General features: G+C 40.9%; 1 protein-coding gene across 3 annotated transcripts in view; it reads left to right on the top strand.

Annotated features, from left to right (window-relative positions):
• MYLK (myosin light chain kinase) overlaps window positions 1–18427 on the top strand; it is a 607164-nt gene that overhangs the window by 422560 nt on the left and 166177 nt on the right. For all 3 annotated transcript variants that reach the window (XM_033946557.1, XM_033946556.1, XM_033946555.1), the window contains exon 19: window positions 6068–6154. In XM_033946557.1, coding sequence (XP_033802448.1) covers window positions 6068–6154 — 87 coding nt within the window. The remainder of the gene's footprint in view (window positions 1–6067; window positions 6155–18427) is intronic.

An 18427-nucleotide genomic window follows, 5' to 3' on the forward strand; every position in this document is an offset into this window, starting at 1 on the left:
CATTAATTTTGTAAACCACTTAGACATTTTTTTTGTTATGATAGGCAGTATATCAAATAATTAATGGAACTTGATCTTGAAAGTGTTGGCATCTACACTTGGATGTTACCAAATTGCCATATCTATGTGTAATTGCCAATACGTCCATGTGGAAGCTTCCAAGCCCATGCTACATACTAACAGGATAGCAGAGAAAGGCCAGTCTGCCCAACAAGATAAACTGATAGCATAACATAATGCATACTTGATCTTGATTTGACCTTGCTATTTTCAGGGCACAGAAGTCTGCCTGGCACTGGCCTTGTTCGCCAACTACTGAAGCTGTCATCAAAGCCTCACTCCAGCCCTTCCAAATCTCTCCAGCCACGATCGGGACGCAGACTGTAGAAGTCTGCCCAGCACTGGCTTTGTTTCTTAATTTACCTGTATTACCATCTAAGCACCTCTAAACTTGTCTGGTTCCTTGCCTTCCATACAGGATTCCTATGTGTTTATCCCACACATTTTTGAATTCTCCACTACCTCCCGAGTTTATTTCTTCAACGTGTTATCTTTGTAACAAGGCTGCTTCCATGGCTGATGCCAGCAAATACGTGTGCACGACTGCAGATATTTTAGAAAAAGCTGTGCAATGGCAGATACATTTTTTTAAAGGGCCACTGGAACTGAGCATGTGCCAACTTAGGCATCTGAATTTTCATCTCTCTGCTATACAGGGCTTATAGAAAGCAATTCTACAAAGAGCGCTAAAAATTAGGCACCAAAATCTGAGCTCTAAGATAGTATTCTAAAACGGGCAATTTGTGTACCAGATCCATTGTAGAATACTAGCGCAAGTCAGTAGTTACCTGCGGGGTAACACCAACATTTACCTGAGAGATATTACTTATCTTTGATTTGGATCATTTTCAGATTGTTTTGGCTGACTGTTGGATATTTCTTTGGTTCATTTCATAGTAAAATAGCAAATGACGTCAGATAAAGACCTGAACGGTCCATCCAGTCTGCCCATTAGTTATATCCAGTAAAAATAAATGATTAAATTAACTTGTCTCTTCCTTCATATTTCTGGGTCACAGACTTTAAAGTCCACTTGGTATTGTCCTTGGTTCCAAATGCTGAAGTTGCCGTCCAAGCTCACTCCAGCCTATCCAACCATCCTGTTTGCAGGAGATCTACCATAAAGTCTGGCCAATAACATCCTCATGTTCCAAGTTAGTGGAGTTCCCATTCATGCCCTCTCCATCCCATCCTACACCAAATCACCACATATGGGACACAGACCATGCAAGTCTGTCCAGTACCAGCCTTAGTTCTTTAATTTATACCATTCATTTTCTAATTAGAGATCCTCTGTGTTTATTTGACGCTTTTTTTGAATTCCATCACCGTTTTCCTCTCCATCGCTTCCCTCGGGAGGGCCTTCCAGGCATCTGCCACCCTCTCCGTGAAAAAGAATTTCCTAACATTGCTCCTAAGTCTTCCTCAGAAAGTAATACATGCAATATTTGATTAATACATCTAACATTTGATTAACAAGCATAAAAAATGTTTAATGTGTGTGAATCCACTCTATGCACATTAATTCAGAGACTAAATCAGTCCATACATTAGAAACAGAGAAACATCTAGTCTGCCCATCTGCAGCAACCATTACCTCTTTCTCTCTCCGAGAGATCCCACTTGCCTATCCCAGGTCCTTTTGAATTCAGACACAGTCTCTGTCTCCATCACCTCTCCTGGGAGACTGTTCCATGCATCTACCACCCTTTCTGTAAAAAAAAAGTATTTCCTTAGATTACTCCTGAGCCTATCACCTCTTAACTTCATCCTATGCCCTCTCATTGCAGTTTTTCCTTTCAAATGAAAGAGACTCGACTCATGCACATTTATATTATGTGGGTATTTAAATGTCTCTATCATATCTCCCCTTTTTCCACCTTTCCTCCAGAGTATACAGATTGAGATCTTTATAATTATTAAAAAGGATCCAGGACTGGATTTCATATTAAACATGGTAGGAGTGTGAGTTTGTATCTGCCTTCTCTTCTAATGGCTTTAGTTTGAAGGTGTGAATATATGGGGATCCTGTAGTTTTATGGGACCCATCACCTCTGTATTTTTCAGACTTCAAAATTAAGTACACAGAAAAGGATGCCAACGCAGGATGGAAATGCCAACTTCTCTCCTCCTGCTGGCCAGAGGTGGGGAGGGAAGTGCCTTTTGGCACATGAGATATAAATCCAGCCCTGTTAATTCATCCTCATATAGTAAGTAGCTCGCTCCCTCTTTTACTAAGGTTTGTAAGCTCTAATAGGGGATTAGTGTGCTGAAAAAGGCAATGTCCCTGTTCGCAAGCACTAACTACAGTATTTATTGGGGGGGAGGGGACATGGCATGAAATGGGGAGGGAATGGGCAGAGAGAAGACATGGAAGTATTAACCAACTAGTATGTTCACATTACTGCATGCTTACTGGTTAATGAAGACTTAATGCAGGACCATTTACCATTTCTTAATTAGCAGGAGGTAAGTGCTTCTGTATTAATATTTTTGCCAGTACCATGCATCAGTGGGAATAGGAGGAAATATTTTTTCACTCAGAGAATAGTTAAGCTCTGGAACACATTGCCAGAGGTTGTGGTAAAAGCGGATAGCGTAGCAGGTTTTAAAGAAAGGATTGGACAAATTCCTGGAGGAAAAGTCCATAGTCTCATTAAAACATGGGAGAAGCCTCTGCTTGCCCTTGATCGGTAGCATGGAATGTTGCTATTCTTTGGGTTTTGGCCAGGTAATAATGACCTGGATTGGCTACCGAGAGAACGGGCTACTGGGCTTGATAGACCTTTGGTCTGATCCAGTATGGCTGTTCTTATGCTCTTATGTGTACCAAGTGTAGAACAATCAAGCCATTGTAACATCACTGATGAGGTTGGCTCTGAGGCACTGTGGACTGAGGCATTATGACATCACAGTCTCAGCTCTGGAATGTTGCTCTCATTGGAGTTGTGGAATCTTGCTATTCTTTGAGATGCTGGAACGTTGCTACTCCTTGAGTTTTGGCCAGGTACTAGGAACCTGGATTGGCCACCTTGAGAATGGGCTACTGGCTTGATGGACCGTTGGTCTAACCCAGTAAGGCTATTCTTATGTTCTTAAAATTAGTAGGGACGAGCAAAAATAAAAAAAGGAAACAGTTCTGTTTTACAGCCATGGTGAAAATGAGTTTAGCATGCAGGAGAGTCCCACTTTAGAATGTGCTAAGCCTGGTTTTTTTTTATTGCAGCATAGTTAAAGAGCCCCATATTTATCCATTCACTTTGATAGATGACGCTTCTCTTTGTCATGCTCATCTTTGTGTGTACAATAAATGGCATGTGAGGTGCCAGATAAGACTTGGTACGACGTACAAGGTCAGGTGCTCAGTATTGCTGGAGACAGACACTGGCTGATCAGAGAGATTATAAAAGTCTCTGTGTCAGGAATGGCACTGGAAAAGTGCCAGCTGTATATCCTTCATCAGCACTCCAGCTGTCCATCTCATGTATTTTCATGAGTTTTCTAAGGACTTATGTTCGTGGCATAGTAGTGGATACTACAATGAGCACACCTATGCAGTATCGCTAACAAAGAGAAACTTTAAGCTCATGTGCTGTATTTCAGTACTCCCATCTGCATTCTTTTTTTTTTGTTGTTGTTGTTGTTGTTAGATTTCCCTTGCCTTGCTTTAAATATCATCAAGCAGTGGTCGTGCATGTAAAAATGATTTAGATTCACCTTGACAACCTGTCTGGGTATTTTGATTCAGTTATTTTATAAGCTGCCCCTTTACTTAAGATCCCTTTGCTATATCTCTCTTCTGAAATCCATTTTCTTTCTCTCTGCTGAGATTTTCCCCTCTCTCCCTATCTCCCAGATCTCTTCTCCTTTCTCCCTTTCCCCTCTCTCCCAGATCCTTTCTCCTCTCTCCCTTTCTCCCAGATCTCTTCTCCTTTCTCCCTTTCCCCTCTCTCCCTATCTCCCTTATCTCTTCTCCTTTCTCCCTTCCCCCCAGATCTCTTCTCCTTTCTCCCATTCCCCTCTCTCCCTCTCTCCCAGATCTCTTCTCCTTTCCTCTCTCTCCCCATTCCCTAGACCTCTTCTCCTTTCTCCCTTTCCCCTCTCTTCCTCTCTCCCAGATCTCTTCTCCTTTCTCCTGCTTATCCCTTCTCAGCACTAATCAATAAGATTAATCAATCGCTCCTCCTACACTTACTTGCTCCACTTCATCACTTCATCATGCTTCTATTCCTTTCTCTCCTCTCTTCTACCTTCCAAAATATTTAGATCAATGCTGTCTTGTTAAAATGTTTATTTTATTTTTATTTTTCCTCTAACTCTACTTTTCACTTCTCTATTACCCTCCAGGTACTTTAGTTAGATTGTGAGCCTTCGGGACAGTAAGGGAATTTTTCAAGTACCTTTCTTATTTCTAATCTTAATGTATATTTTCTGTAAACCGCTTAGAACCTAACGGATGTAGCGGTATATAAGAAATAAATAACATAACATAACATATATTTTTCTTGCAAAAGAGACAAGCAAAGTGACAGGGCTCATAGGAAATGCCAGAAAATTGCTTTTAAAATAATGTTTAATAAATCACAAATTAATATGCAAATATATGGAGTTTGGAAATGTGCCACAGAGTGTGCAACCTCGTGCTGCAGAATCTTGAAAGATCTGCCAAAAGGAAACCATGTTTTATGTTGATGGTTAATTAAATCCACACTATAATGGGAATAAACAATTAAATATCCATGATCTCAATATATAAATCACGGTTTAACAGTTTAAAAATATTAATGGTTAATTAAATATAAATGGTTAATTTATATAATATAATATATAATATAATATAATATATATAATATAATATAATATAATATAAACATAAATGGTTAATTAAAAACATAGAAACATGATGGCAGATAAAGGCCAAATTGCCAATCCAGTCTATCCATCCCCAGTAACTATTATCTCTTTCTCTCTCTGAGAGATCCCATGTGCTTATCCCAGGCTTTCTTGAATTCAGACACAGTCTCTGTCTCCACTACCTCTTTTGGGAAACTGTTCCACGCATCTACCACCCTTTCTGTAAAAATAGAAAACTCATTGCTTCATCTTAATGGTCATGACTACCCGATTATTAAATCTATCAAAATTCTGGGAGTCACACTAGAGCGACATTTAACACTAGCAGAACACACAAACTTAATGGTACAAAAATGCTTTTTTTACATTGTGGAAATTAAGAGCCATAAAAAAATATTTTAATCCTTTATCGTTCAGACTACTGGTGCAGGCATTAGTTTTATCTATTTTAGACTATTGTAACATCATCTATGTAGGAGCACCCAAAAAAATTCTAAGGAAATTAAGGATAATTCAGAATACAGCTGTTCAATTGATTTTTGGTTTAAAAAAGAACGACCATATTAGTCCGTATTATTGTTTACTTCATTGGCTGCCTTTGGAGGCAAGAGTATTATTCAGATTTTCCTGTATCTGCTTTATGCTGATATTGGGATTGTCTCCAACTTACCTTTTTCCTCATTTTGTGTTGCATAGACCATCAAGAGAAACTAGAAACTTCTACTTATTTGCTTATCCAAAAATTAATGGGTGTAGATATAAGACCTTCTTAGATAGGACCCTAGGCAACAATCTTGGTTAGATAAATGTATTCAGCAAGCTATGTTATCCTATTGCAGTTTTCGGAAATTAATTAAGACCACTTTGTTTGATAAGTTTATTACTTAGTGAGTTATATTATTGAAATTCTATTTTACAAATATTTGTATTTTTTACTGTATTATTGTATTTCGCTGATTGTCCAGCTCTTTTTAGTGTAAACCGCCTAGAACTTTTGGTTATGGCGGTATAAAAGAATAAAGTTATTATTATTACTCCTGAGTCTATCACCTCTTAACTTTATCATATGCTCTCTCATTCCAATGCTTCCTTTCACATGAAAGAGACTCGACTCATGTGCATTTACATCACTTTCTTTTCTGTTTAATTTCAGATGCAACGACTACAGAAGCTACGAAGTCCCCTGAGAAAAGGGTCAAAAAAACCAAGCCCACATCTCCTTCTTTGCCAGCAACAGAGAGTAAGCTTTGATGACAGATTTATCTACTTTTTCTTTGCAAGAACTCTAGTGTCACGGGATTCCAGAAGACTCTCCCATGGCTAGGACCATCTTGCCTTCAACATCGCCAAAATACTGTGATGTGTTTGAGGTTTATTTTTAACGCATTAGTCATTCCAGGTGAACCAAGACATTTTGGGCCTGATTCTATGAGAGGTGCCTACATTAAGGTTACCTAGAATTGCCTAACTTAATTCTACGCATAAGTTAATTGTTGTTAATTGGTTTAAATGGCGAGGTAATTGACCATTATCTTAATGTCACAATCATTTCATTATAGCTACTTCAGACTATTGCAATCTGATTTATCTAACCTCAAGGTAAAAAAAAAACATTAAGAGGCTACAACTTATTCAGAACACTACTGTCAGATTGATATTTAACCTTTTCAGATTCGGTCATGTCTCAGGCTATTAGAAACTTTACTGGTTGCAAATTGAATCAAGGATACTATTCAAACTTGGGTGTTTTTGTTACAAGACACTACCTGGTTTAATTCCAACTTATATTTCTGAGCATTTCCTCTTTGCAAATAGTAGACGCCTTGTTCGAGAAATTAGATTTTTTTTTTTTTTTGCTTTTCCCGCTGTCAAGGGTTGTCGGTATAAGAGATTTTTCAGTCGAAATGTGGCTTACCAGGCTGTCCTTTGGGATAAGAGCTTTGGTAAGTTGATTTCCAGTTCCTATTCTTATATTAACTTCAGGAAATTAATAAAAACCCATCTTTTTAAGAAGAACTTTTAGCAACTCTTTGAATACGTTTCACTATAGAATTGTTTTATCACTGCGTATGCGCAGACCTCTTTCTTGTAAACCGCACTGAGCTGTGAGGTTATAGCGATATATAAGAGTACTGTTATGTCATGTTAAATGGAGGAGGAAAAAGCCTCAGAACCCCACCTATCTTTTTGTTTGTTTGTTTGTTTTGGGGTTTTTTTTTTTTTGTTTTTTGTTTTTTGGGGGGGGGGGTAAAGGGAACCTCACTAGCATAAAAAAATCTCCTCCCTGTCTACTATGTAGCCTTGTGCAATGCAAATGACTCGGTTATGAATCTGAAGATAATGAACATTCAGATACTTATCTGAAAATAGGAATCTGCCACATCGACGGTGGCCAGTGTTTCGCCGTTTCAGCTGCTTCAGGATGTGGACTTGAACATCAGATTCCTACACAGCAATAATAAATGCAAAAAACATGTGGAAAATGTTTTGAAAGTTTTTTGCATTTATTTTTGGATGCCGGCACCCGAAGCTGACGAGGATTCCCCTTCGCGGCAGCTGGCACACCGCAAGCGCAGACTTGATGCATCGACCTTGTATCTGGAGCACAATGAGGGGGGCGGAGCTATGGGCAGGGCGGGGATGGGTGGAACTGGTCGGGTCTATGGGTCCGGATTTTACATACATAAAATCAGGTAACCCTAGGAAAAGGTAACTAAAGTCACCAGAAATAAAAAAATGAGGTTATAATGAATTATGTTAGAGCAAACAATTTGTAATATGCCAGTCCAAATCTCAACCTTTTATGTGAAAAAAAAAATTAAGAAATTACAGAAGTTCAAATATGTAACTTTTTCTGGCAGCTTATGGACCCATGACATGAAAAATAGCCATTCTTAACATTTTCAATCTGCTACTTTAGTCACCTCTTCCCAGAGATGGTCACCTATGTGTTCATTGCAGCTGTCATTTCCTGATTGTCCTTGAATCTCTGTTTTGATAGGTCAGTCTCTGCACATGCCCTTCTCCCTCCTATCACTGAAGTCCTGGCAGATGCTTGCATCAGTGCTCTTAGTGACTGGCACTGTGCCTTAATCTCAGGCACTGATCCAATTGGTCCAATTCTTTGTCTTTCAGCCTTATGAGTTTTCTTCTTCTTCCCGCCTCCCTGCAGAACAGAATCTCTACTTTGGCTCAGAGCATGCAATACTTTCCTGCCCCTCTTCTCCAGGAAAGCGGACCTTTATTTCACCTATTATGCCCAAGCTTTTAAGTGCCAAAAAGGGGGCTCGGATATGAGAAGGTCTTAGGCAGATGGGGTGTGTTCCTCAAAGTTACTTGCATAATTATAGAATAAGAGGCATCCATGCCTAACTTTAGGTAAGAGGTTTTGTTGTTCCACTTTTCTGCTGGTTCAAATGGCTGTGCCTAAAGTTAGCCTTAGATCCCGGCCTTAAGTGCTAGTCTGTAAACCAAACCTAAATTTAGGGCTCCTTTTACGAAGCCGTGTTAGTGGCTTTATGCGCGTAATAGCACATGCTAATGTGCCGGCTGCGCTAACCGCTACTGCCTCCTCTTGAGCAGGCGGTAGTTTTTCGGCTAGCGTGGGGGTTAGCGCATGATAAAAAGTCACCGTGCGATAAAGCCGCTAACACAGCTTCGTAAGAGGAGCCCTTAGGCACGGTTTAAAGAATAGTGCACAGCTCGGTTTTTTTGGGCACAGTATATAGAATTCAGTCCAATATCTGGGTGCCCTGTTTATAGAACTAAAGGGCTTATTTCCAAAACTTACCAAGTCCACTTTTTGGGGAAAAAAAAAAAAAAAAGCTACAGTTTAGAATGGACAAATGATATTGTAATCTACCAATGTAATTAATTTTTTAATTGAAAAGTGTATTTGTCATTCACCTGCATAACATAACATAAGGTTTTATTTATTATATATCACTATACACTGTGAAGTTCGATGCGGTTAACAGGACTTAACTGAAGAGATAGTACATAAGAGGTAGATATGCAATTACAAGTAACATAGGAATACAAATAACAACCACGGTAAGGTTGGATTTGGGAACAAAGGAAGTAGAGAATACAAGGAGAACTCAAGGGATGGGTGCTAGAAAAGGTTCAAAGAAGAGCGACCAAGATGATAAAGGGGATGGAACTCATCTCGTATGAGGAAAGACTGGAAAGGTTAGGGCTCTTCAGCTTGGAAAAGAGACGGCTGAGGGATTGAAGTCTACAAAATCCTGAGGGGAGTAGAACGGGTACAAGTGGATCGATTTTTCACTCCGTCAAAAACTACAAAAACTAGGGGGACACTAGATGAAATTGCAGGGAAATACTTTTAAAACCAATAGGAGGAAACATCTTTTCACTCAGAGAATAGTTAAGCTCTGGAAGGCATTGCCAGAGGTTGTGGTAAAGGTGGATAGCGTAGCAGGTTTTAAGAAAGGTTTGGACAAATTCCTTGAGGAAAAGTCCATAATCTGCTATTGAGACAGACACGGGGGAAGCCACTGCTTGCCCTGGATCGGTAGCATGGAATGTTGCTACTCTTTGGGGTTCTAGAATCTTGTTACTCTCTGGGATTCTGGAATCTTGCTATTCATTGAGATTCTATATGTAATGTTGCTATTCTTTGATTTTTGGCCAGGTACTAGTGACCTGGATTGGCCACCGTGAGAACGAGCTACTGGGCTTGATGGACCATTGGTCTTACCCAGTAAGGCTATTCTTATGTTCTTATATTCTCAATTCGGGTGTAGATACGTTCAAGTTAAAATAAGATTTGTGCATTCTATAGCTGTAACATACCAGGTAGCATGGCATGCAAAAATCATTAATGTGGATTGCCAGTTTTTTCACATGTAGTGACATATTGGGATAAAAAGACAACAGAAACATGTTTTGCAGTTCTAATTTAAGTTCAATATTTTTAATATGCTGCACCTAACACATTGCGGGTCTCATTTTCAATACAGAAAAACATCCAAAAAAGGGCACAGTGTGAGAAATGGGCTTTTTTTATTTGCAAAAATTCCAAATCGCTATTTTTGAAACTTATTTTTAAGACATTTTTCTCCGCAGTTTGTCTAAATCTCAAGGGGTGTGTTAGGGGCATGTTTTGGGTGGGACTAGGGCAGGCTTACAATTTGGACATTTTTCTGCAATAAATGGAACATTATAAAAATGTCCAGGGCCAAAAATAGGACACTTTGGGTTAGACCTGTTTCAATAACGACTAAATGCCAAAACATTGCCCAAATTGACCATATGCCACTGGAAAGTTAAAGGCATGACCCCCCCTTCCCCTTTAAACCTCGGTAGTCACTGACCCCCCTTCTCACACCCCCTAAAAGGTAAAAGTGACAGTGTATACCAGGCTTTGTGACTTCTGCAGATATAATGGCAATTCCTCTTAGAGCAAGCATGTCCCTCGAGTGGTGTAATGACTGATACAGTGGACTGTAGAGAAGGGGACTCGGGCCCATATCCCCCTCTAACTGGTACAGATGTGGTGAAAAGTGTGAGTGCACCAAAACTCACAAAGGCCCATATTCTATAAACGGTGCCTTGAGTTAGGTACCTAACTTGATTAGTAAAAGCCATTTTAAAAAAGTTTTAAAATCTTTTTTAAAAATGTAGGGACTTACTGGTGCCTGGAAAAAAGGCACCTTCATCTCTTCTACAGCGGTGCCTTGAAACGCCTAAGGTCAAAGTAGGCATGGTTAACACTGAAAACGACCTTAGGCGTTCTGTGGCTCCTCTGTAGACATGATTTTCATCAAACATAGGCGCTAGAAATGTAGGTTTTTAAAACCCTGGCCTACATCTCTGGCACCTATAACAACACCTATGACAAAAGTCGTGATTTTGTAAACAGTACCATTACATGATTGACACATGATCAGCGACTATATTTTTAGGTAGCTGCCGATAAAAGTGCCATTTATAGAATCTGGTCCAAAATACCTACTGAACCCGCTTGTAAGTAATAGCATAAGAACATAAGAAAAGCCTTACTGAGTCAGACCAAAAGTCCATCATGCCCAGTAGCCCGTTCTCAACAGTAGCCAACCCAGGTCACTAGTAAATGGCCAAAACCCAAAGAGTAGCAACATTCCATACAGAATCTCAAAGAATAGCAAGATTCCGGAATCCCAGAGAGCAACAAGATTCTAAGACCCCCAAGGAGTAGCAACATTCCATACAGAATCTCAAAGAATAGCAAGATTCCGGAATCCCAGAGAGTAACAAGATTCTAGAACCCCAAAGAGTAGCAACATTCTATACAGAATCTCAAAGAATAGCAAGATTCCGGAATCCCAGAGAGCAACAAGATTCTAAGACCCCCAAGGAGTAGCAACATTCCATACAGAATCTCAAAGAATAGCAAGATTCCGGAATCCCAGAGAGTAACAAGATTCTAGAACCCCAAAGAGTAGCAACATTCCATGCTACCGATCCAGGGCAAGCAGTGGCTTCCCCCATGTCTTTCTATGGACTTTTCCTCCAGGAAATTGTCCAAACCCTCTTAAAACTGCTAGGCTATCTGCTCTTACCACAACCTCTGGCAATGAGTTCCAGAACTTAACTATTCTTTAAGTGAAAAATATTGCCTCCTATTGGTTTTAAAAGCATTTCCCTGTAACTTCATTGAGTGTCCCCCTAGTCTTTGTAATTTTTGGCGGAGTGAAAAATCGATCCGGGCATAAGGGCTTCAGGCATAAGAGTTATTGTAGTGTTATACAGTTGGGTACAGTACATTTTTTGCTATTCCTGGAGGGCTCACCATACAATATAAAGGGGTTAGGATGCAATGTGTGAAGTTTAATGCAGTGCCCCCTAGGCTACCTCACTGCTCTTCTGGGATGTCTGTGTGGGCAATCTAATATGACTGCTGGCCCTTAGACATTCCAATGGCTTGTTTTTGTGTGTTTTTCCCTTGGGCAATTTTTTTTGTTTGAAAATGGCTCTAGATGCACTCAGCACAAACATGTCTAAAATAGGACAATTTTCAAACCAAAAAGATAGATGCTTTTCTGATTCGAAAATGACAGTTTGGCACTGGATTTTTTGGATGCTTTTTGCAAAACATCTAAAATCGGATTTGGAAGTCATATCAAAAATGCCCCTCTCCACGTGCTTCGATTTCAAGGTTTTTATGCAATAAGACTTACGTAAAAAGAAATGCATAGATTTTCTTTAAGATTCAACATTTTTAAGATATATAACACATAACTCGTGCAAGATTTTAAGCAGCACAAGTTTAAGCTTTTTGACTGTGTATTTGTTCCACCCCTTGTGGGAAGTGAAAAAATAATTATGTTTACACGACAAATCGATTTTTCTCTGATGCAACTAAAATGGACTTAGTGGGTTTTGGAAATAAGCCCTTGAATTGCCTTAAAAGTAGCTGTTAAGCATGTGGGCACCCTAAGTCATGATATAAGACATGCTAATGCTGGATTACACAAGTATTCTGTAACAGAATGCTGTAATTGAATAGCATCAGAGTACCTACAAGGAATTGCCACCTATGTGTCTTTGTGCCTTCCCTGCCTGATATAAAATTACTATCCTGGCTGAACTAATTGCTCTTTTCCCCTTAGCACTTCGGCTGCACTCACTTGGTTTGTTTAAACATTTTCCTATAAGCAGAATGTTCTTACCAGAGGAATTTTTTCCACTGGAAAAAATGCATGGGGGGGATCTGGAGTTCCCTGTGAGCACTTGTACCTGCTGCCTGGACAAAATCAATCTCCTACCTGCTACTGCACAGCTTCCATTTGATTTTGTTTCAAACTGGTTTCCAGCCAGGCCATTCTTTTTTCCTTCTGACAGGTGTTAGCAAGATGTCAACTGTGATTCTGTGAACGATGACTTTGCTAATGAGCTTTGGGCTCAGTGTCTCACGGTCAGTGGTGTGTGGATGTAATCCTGCTTAGGTCAAAGCACCACTATTAAAAGACATTATATAAATGAGGAAATGCCAGGTTTTTCCTTTAATTGACATCTGGAAGCAAATGAGAGATGAAAATGAAGCTCTTTGTGCATTTTCCCTTCTAGCCTGTATTCCAGGACATGCATGGAGTTTTAGGTTTGAGAATATATGTCTGGATTCTTTAAGGAACTCATGAAACACTTTAAGTTTATTCTCTTTTTTTCCGTCCCTTATCGTGAAAGATGTCAGCTGCTCTGAGTTATAACCATTGTATAAACACTCAGTATGGCTATTAATGCATATTTCTGCCATATAAAATGAAGTGCCACGTCTCCTTCACTGCTGCCTGCCAGATGTGATGCAGGGTTAGTGAACTGAGAGTCTGTATAAAGAAGGCTGCACATTTAATAATAATACCATGATCTAAACTTTGGAACCACAGGGTTACACGCACTGTATGTTATGTTACCGCCACTCTTAGAAGCAGAGCTATTCATCTGGCTACCAGTAGATTGTGGTGGTAGGGCAGCTCCTTCACTCCCAGGCTAGCCTAACAGGCTGATCCAGTCCCAGTTTTGTCCCATTGCATGCATGGATTTGTAGTTCTGATATTCCAATTCATTTCCCTCAGAAACTCAGAACTAGAATTTCAAGCACATAGTGTTGTAATAAATGGCATCAGCCCGTCTAGTATGGAGTTTGATGTCTGAAGTTCATTCATCAGTTTTCCAACAGGTGCTGAAGTCAAATTATAGTATGTAGGGCTCTGACCCAACAGGCAAAGTAACTTCCCCAAAATCACAAGGAACATCAATTGGAGAACTGGGATGTGAGCTCGAGTTTCTTTTCATTTTCAGCCTACTCCTTTAACACCCCACAGCTAACCTGAGGTGAAGTAGGAACCCAATACAATGGCCAACAAGCAATAAAACCTGCATGTGGTTGTTCTTCTTAGCTGTGCAGCAGAATCTAAGCCACAGTAAAGCTCCAATGCTATGTGATCAGAAAGTCTTAGGACACCCCTCCCCCCAAATTCGGCAACAATACCAGGTCACTAACTCCTTGAGGTCTGATTGTAATGTCTGTTGTAGTAACACATTGCATTCTTATAGTCAAGAGGAGGTATGGAATATTGGTAACATGGAATGCTGCTACTCCTTGGGGGTTCTAGAATCTTGTTATTCTCTGGGATTCCAGAATCTTGCTATTTTTTGAGATTCTGTATGGAATGTTGCTACTCCTTGGGTTTTGGCCAGGTACTAGGGACCTGGATTGGCCACCTTGAGAACGGGCTACTGGGCTTGGTGGACCTTTGGTCTGACCCACTAAGGCTATTCTTATGCAGTGTTCTGGAAGGAAGGCATTTGCCCTCTTAATAGTTTATGGTGCCTTGGGGAATAGTTATAGCAAATCAATTTGTATATCCCTTCCTCTGTCCCAGTAAAAAGGGTAGGATGTATATGTTTACAGAAGCGTGAACAGAGAAATGACACAGACTAAAGAGATGAGGAAATATTCCTCCTCATCTTTTCCTTCCAGAAAATATTGATGGGATTTGTAATAGGATATACTCTCTGGGAGGTTTGATAAACACAAGGAAGGAACTAGTGAAGCTTATGTAATTGTCTACGGTTTGATATTTGTGATTTAATGCATTTGGGTTGTGACAAAGAAAAACATGGAGCAGTTCAGTATATAGAGTGAAATTAATTTGTTCATAAAACAAGAATGGAATCTGGGGGTGATCGTATCTGATGATTTTAAGATGGCCAAGCAAGTAGATAGGTGATGGTAAAACCCGGGAGGATGGTTGGGTGCATAATGAGATAAACAGCCTGCATACATTATTTGAAGTACTATGTACAGTTCTGGAGATTCTACCTTAAAGAGGCCATAAACTGGATGAAGTCAGTCTGGAGTTCAGCTATTAAAATGGTCCTCAAATGGGCTAGATTACTGTAATTCTTTCTATTGCATGTTTACTTTTTCTTCTCTTTGTCATCTACAAAGTAGTGAGTAGTGAGGGAGGAAAAAGAAATAGCTGACAAATTAAACGACTTCTTTACGTCAGTCTTCACGAGGGAGGACACATCCAACATTCCGGAACCAGAGGAAATAGAAAATGGAGATCAAGATAGCAAGCTGGTCCAACTAGAGGTGAGCCAGGAGGATGTCCTCAGGCAGATAGACAAGCTAAAGAGCGACAAGTCGCCAGGTCCAGACAGCATTCACCCAAGGGTGCTCAAGGAATTAAGGAATGAAATAGCAGAGACACTTCAGCAAATATGCAACCTATCCCTAAAAACTGGAGAGATCCCGGAGGACTGGAAAATAGCTAATGTCACGCCCATCTTCAAGAAGGGTTCAAGGGGCGACCCGGGAAACTATAGGCCGGTGAGCCTCACATCGGTCCCGGGAAAGATGATGGAGGCGCTGATTAAGGACGGCATCTGTGATCATATCGAAAAAAATGGACAGCTAAGGTCGAGCCAGCATGGGTTCTGCAAGGGTTGATCGTGCCTCACAAACTTGTTGTACTTCTTTGAGGGGGTAAATAGCCAGGTGGACAAAGGTGAACCCATAGACATAATTTACCTAGACTTCCAGAAAGCCTTCGATAAGGTACCACATGAGCGGTTGCTCAGGAAACTATGGAATCACGGGGTGCGAGGGGAGGTCCACCGATGGATCAAAAACTGGCTGGCAGACAGGAAGCAGAGGGTTGGTGTAAAGGGCCACTACTCGGACTGGCAAGGGGTCACGAGTGGGGTCCCTCAAGGGTCAGTGCTGGGACCGCTCCTGTTTAACATATTTATTGACGACCTGGAGGCGGGAACAAAATGTGAGGTCATCAAATTCGCAGATGACACCAAACTATTCAGCAAGGTTGAAACCACGGCAGATTGCGAGGATCTCCAAAGGGATCTTACGACACTGGAAGAATGGGCGAAAAAGTGGCAAATGAGCTTCAACGTGGGGAAATGCAAGGTCATGCATATAGGGAGAAGGAACCCGATGTTCACTTACAAAATGGGGGGATCAATGCTAGGGGTCAGTAAGCTGGAAAGAGACCTGGGAGTGATGGTAGACACGACATTGAAGGCGTCGGCACAGTGCGCCACAGCCTCGAGGAAAGCAAACCAAATGTTAGGTATCATTAAGAAGGGTATCTCGACCAGAACGAAGGAAGTCATCCTGCCACTGTACCGGGCTATGGTGCGCCCGCATCTGGAATACTGTGTACAGTACTGGTCACCGTACCTCAAAAAGGACATGGCAATGCTTGAGGGAGTCCAGAGAAGAGCAACTAAACTGATTAAGGGTATGGAAAACCTTACATACACTGACAGACTGAAGAAGCTGGGGCTGTTCTCCCTGGAAAAGCGGAGACTCAGAGGAGATATGATAGAGACCTTCAAGATCCTGAGGGGCATCGAAAAGGTTGACAAGGACAGATTTTTCAATTTGAAAGAAACCACAAGAACAAGGGGTCACTCGATGAAATTGAAGGGGGACAGGTTTAGAACAAACGCAAGGAAATTCTTTTTCACACAGAGGGTGGTGGACACATGGAACACCCTTCCGGAGGCCATGATAGGAAATAGCACAGTACAGGGTTTCAAGGAAGACCTGGATAGGTTCTTGGAGGACTAAGGGATTGAGGGGTACAGATAAGAGTAGTGGAAGGTTTAGAGATAAGTGTAGAGGTAGGTATAAAATTAGTCAGGGACCGCTGCTCAGGCAATATGCCTGATGGGCCGCCGCGTGAGCGGACCGCTGGGCGGGATGGACCTCTGGTCTGCCCCGGCGGAGGCGACTACTTATGTTCTTATGTACAACTGGTTCAAAACACTTGGTTTTTGAGGCAGAGGGAGTCCCTTGGTTGAGGGCAGTTCAAAAACAGTTTTACATCCCAGAACCTTAGAGAACATTTATTTTATCTCAAGGATTAGATGGGTAGGTACAGTGGAATGGGAGAAGAAGACAGGTATTGGGGGTGTGAGGAGGTAACAGACAGTACACGTCCAATGAAAAACACATTGCATGCAAATTCACAAAACTGAAAATTATCTGTTCTCAAAATCTTTCAGTTGATTATATAAGTCACGTGTATTTCTGTATTTTCAGTAGTGATTCATATGTCTCTTTAGCTTCTAGGAATAACTAGTTCTCTTGATGTAATGCCCACTGAATCAGTTGTTAGCAAATTTTGGAATATAAGGATATTGTATTGCATTGCGTTATAATGCACAGTCTCCACTGAATGCAGATCTATCTCTTGCATAGTTATTTGGGATATTCTGAATAACTTACCTAAGTGTGGCCCTCAAGGACTGAACCTATGCATCCCTAGGCTATAATCTTTTTTGAGAAAGGATGACCAGAAATGTACACAATACTCAGGGTATAGTTGTAAAATGGATTGAATCATTATGAAATTCTCTGTGTTTTTATTTTGCCCTACCTTTTATAATAATGCCTAGAAGCGTATGGGGTGAATTTGAGAAAGGTTGGCTAAAGTTAGGTGCCAAACATTTGAGTTCAAAGTGTCTATCCTGTAATGGCAGTTCTGCTTAGAAGTGTGAGTTATAGAATACCAGTGTAAGTCCATATTGTCATGCTCAATTGTAGATGCAAGCAATTATGCCTCCTCAGTCCATGCCCCCTTAGAATCTTTGAGCATCTATCAGCCCCCAGGTAGTATACATTCTATAGATAAGCTTTTGGTAGATGTATCAACTTTTAAACAGATAAGACTTGACATTTTTTGTGGTGCTATGATGCAAATTGGTGGAGCCTGCTTTTTGAATTCTTTTCCTTTTGATTTAAGTCAATTGTCTTCTATTTTACAGTTCAGAAAAGAATTGAGAGCTTTTTTAATTTGATTTAGCTATTAAATGAGCTACAAGACCTAATGCTTTTCTTCTGATCCTCAGTTCTGATTCTCAGTTCCTTTGCCGTTTGATTTAAGAAATATATCTTTCACTTTCAAGAAAACAATTGAAAACTTTTTATTTGAATTAGCTTCTAAGGCCTGGATTCACTAATCTGCCCGATTGGGCCCAATACGGGTCCAATCTGGGCAGGCTCCCATCTGCCTGCACGGTCCCCGCGCATGCGCAGACCATCTGAGACGCGGCCTTCTTTTTTTTTTAACTTAAAACTTTAGTTATTAGCCCTGTGAGCCCGTGGTTTTAACCCACTTCCGAGGGTTAAAACCAAAGGCTCGCTTGGCGGGGAAGGGCAGGAGAACTGCGATGCGGCAGGAGCATTTCGGGGAAGGGCAGGAGAACAGCGATGCAGCAGGATAGATTCGGGGAAGATCGAGGCAGAGCAGGGCGGCATGAGGGCGAGCAGCAGAGATAAGAAGCAGGGCAGCATTCGGGGCAAGCAGGCAGGAGAGATTGCAGGGCACAGAGCAGGGCTTCCAGTCAGAAAGACGTTTTAGACTGGTCCCCAGCAGTAGCTTCTTCAGGTGATCGGCCAGCCCAGTCAGATCGGAAATTTGGTGTAGTGAATCGGGTCGCTCTCCAATTTGCATGTGTTTCACCTCATTTGCATGCAAGG

Source organism: Geotrypetes seraphini, chromosome 5 (genome assembly GCF_902459505.1).
Source record: "Geotrypetes seraphini chromosome 5, aGeoSer1.1, whole genome shotgun sequence".
Classification (NCBI taxonomy): domain Eukaryota; kingdom Metazoa; phylum Chordata; class Amphibia; order Gymnophiona; family Dermophiidae; genus Geotrypetes; species Geotrypetes seraphini.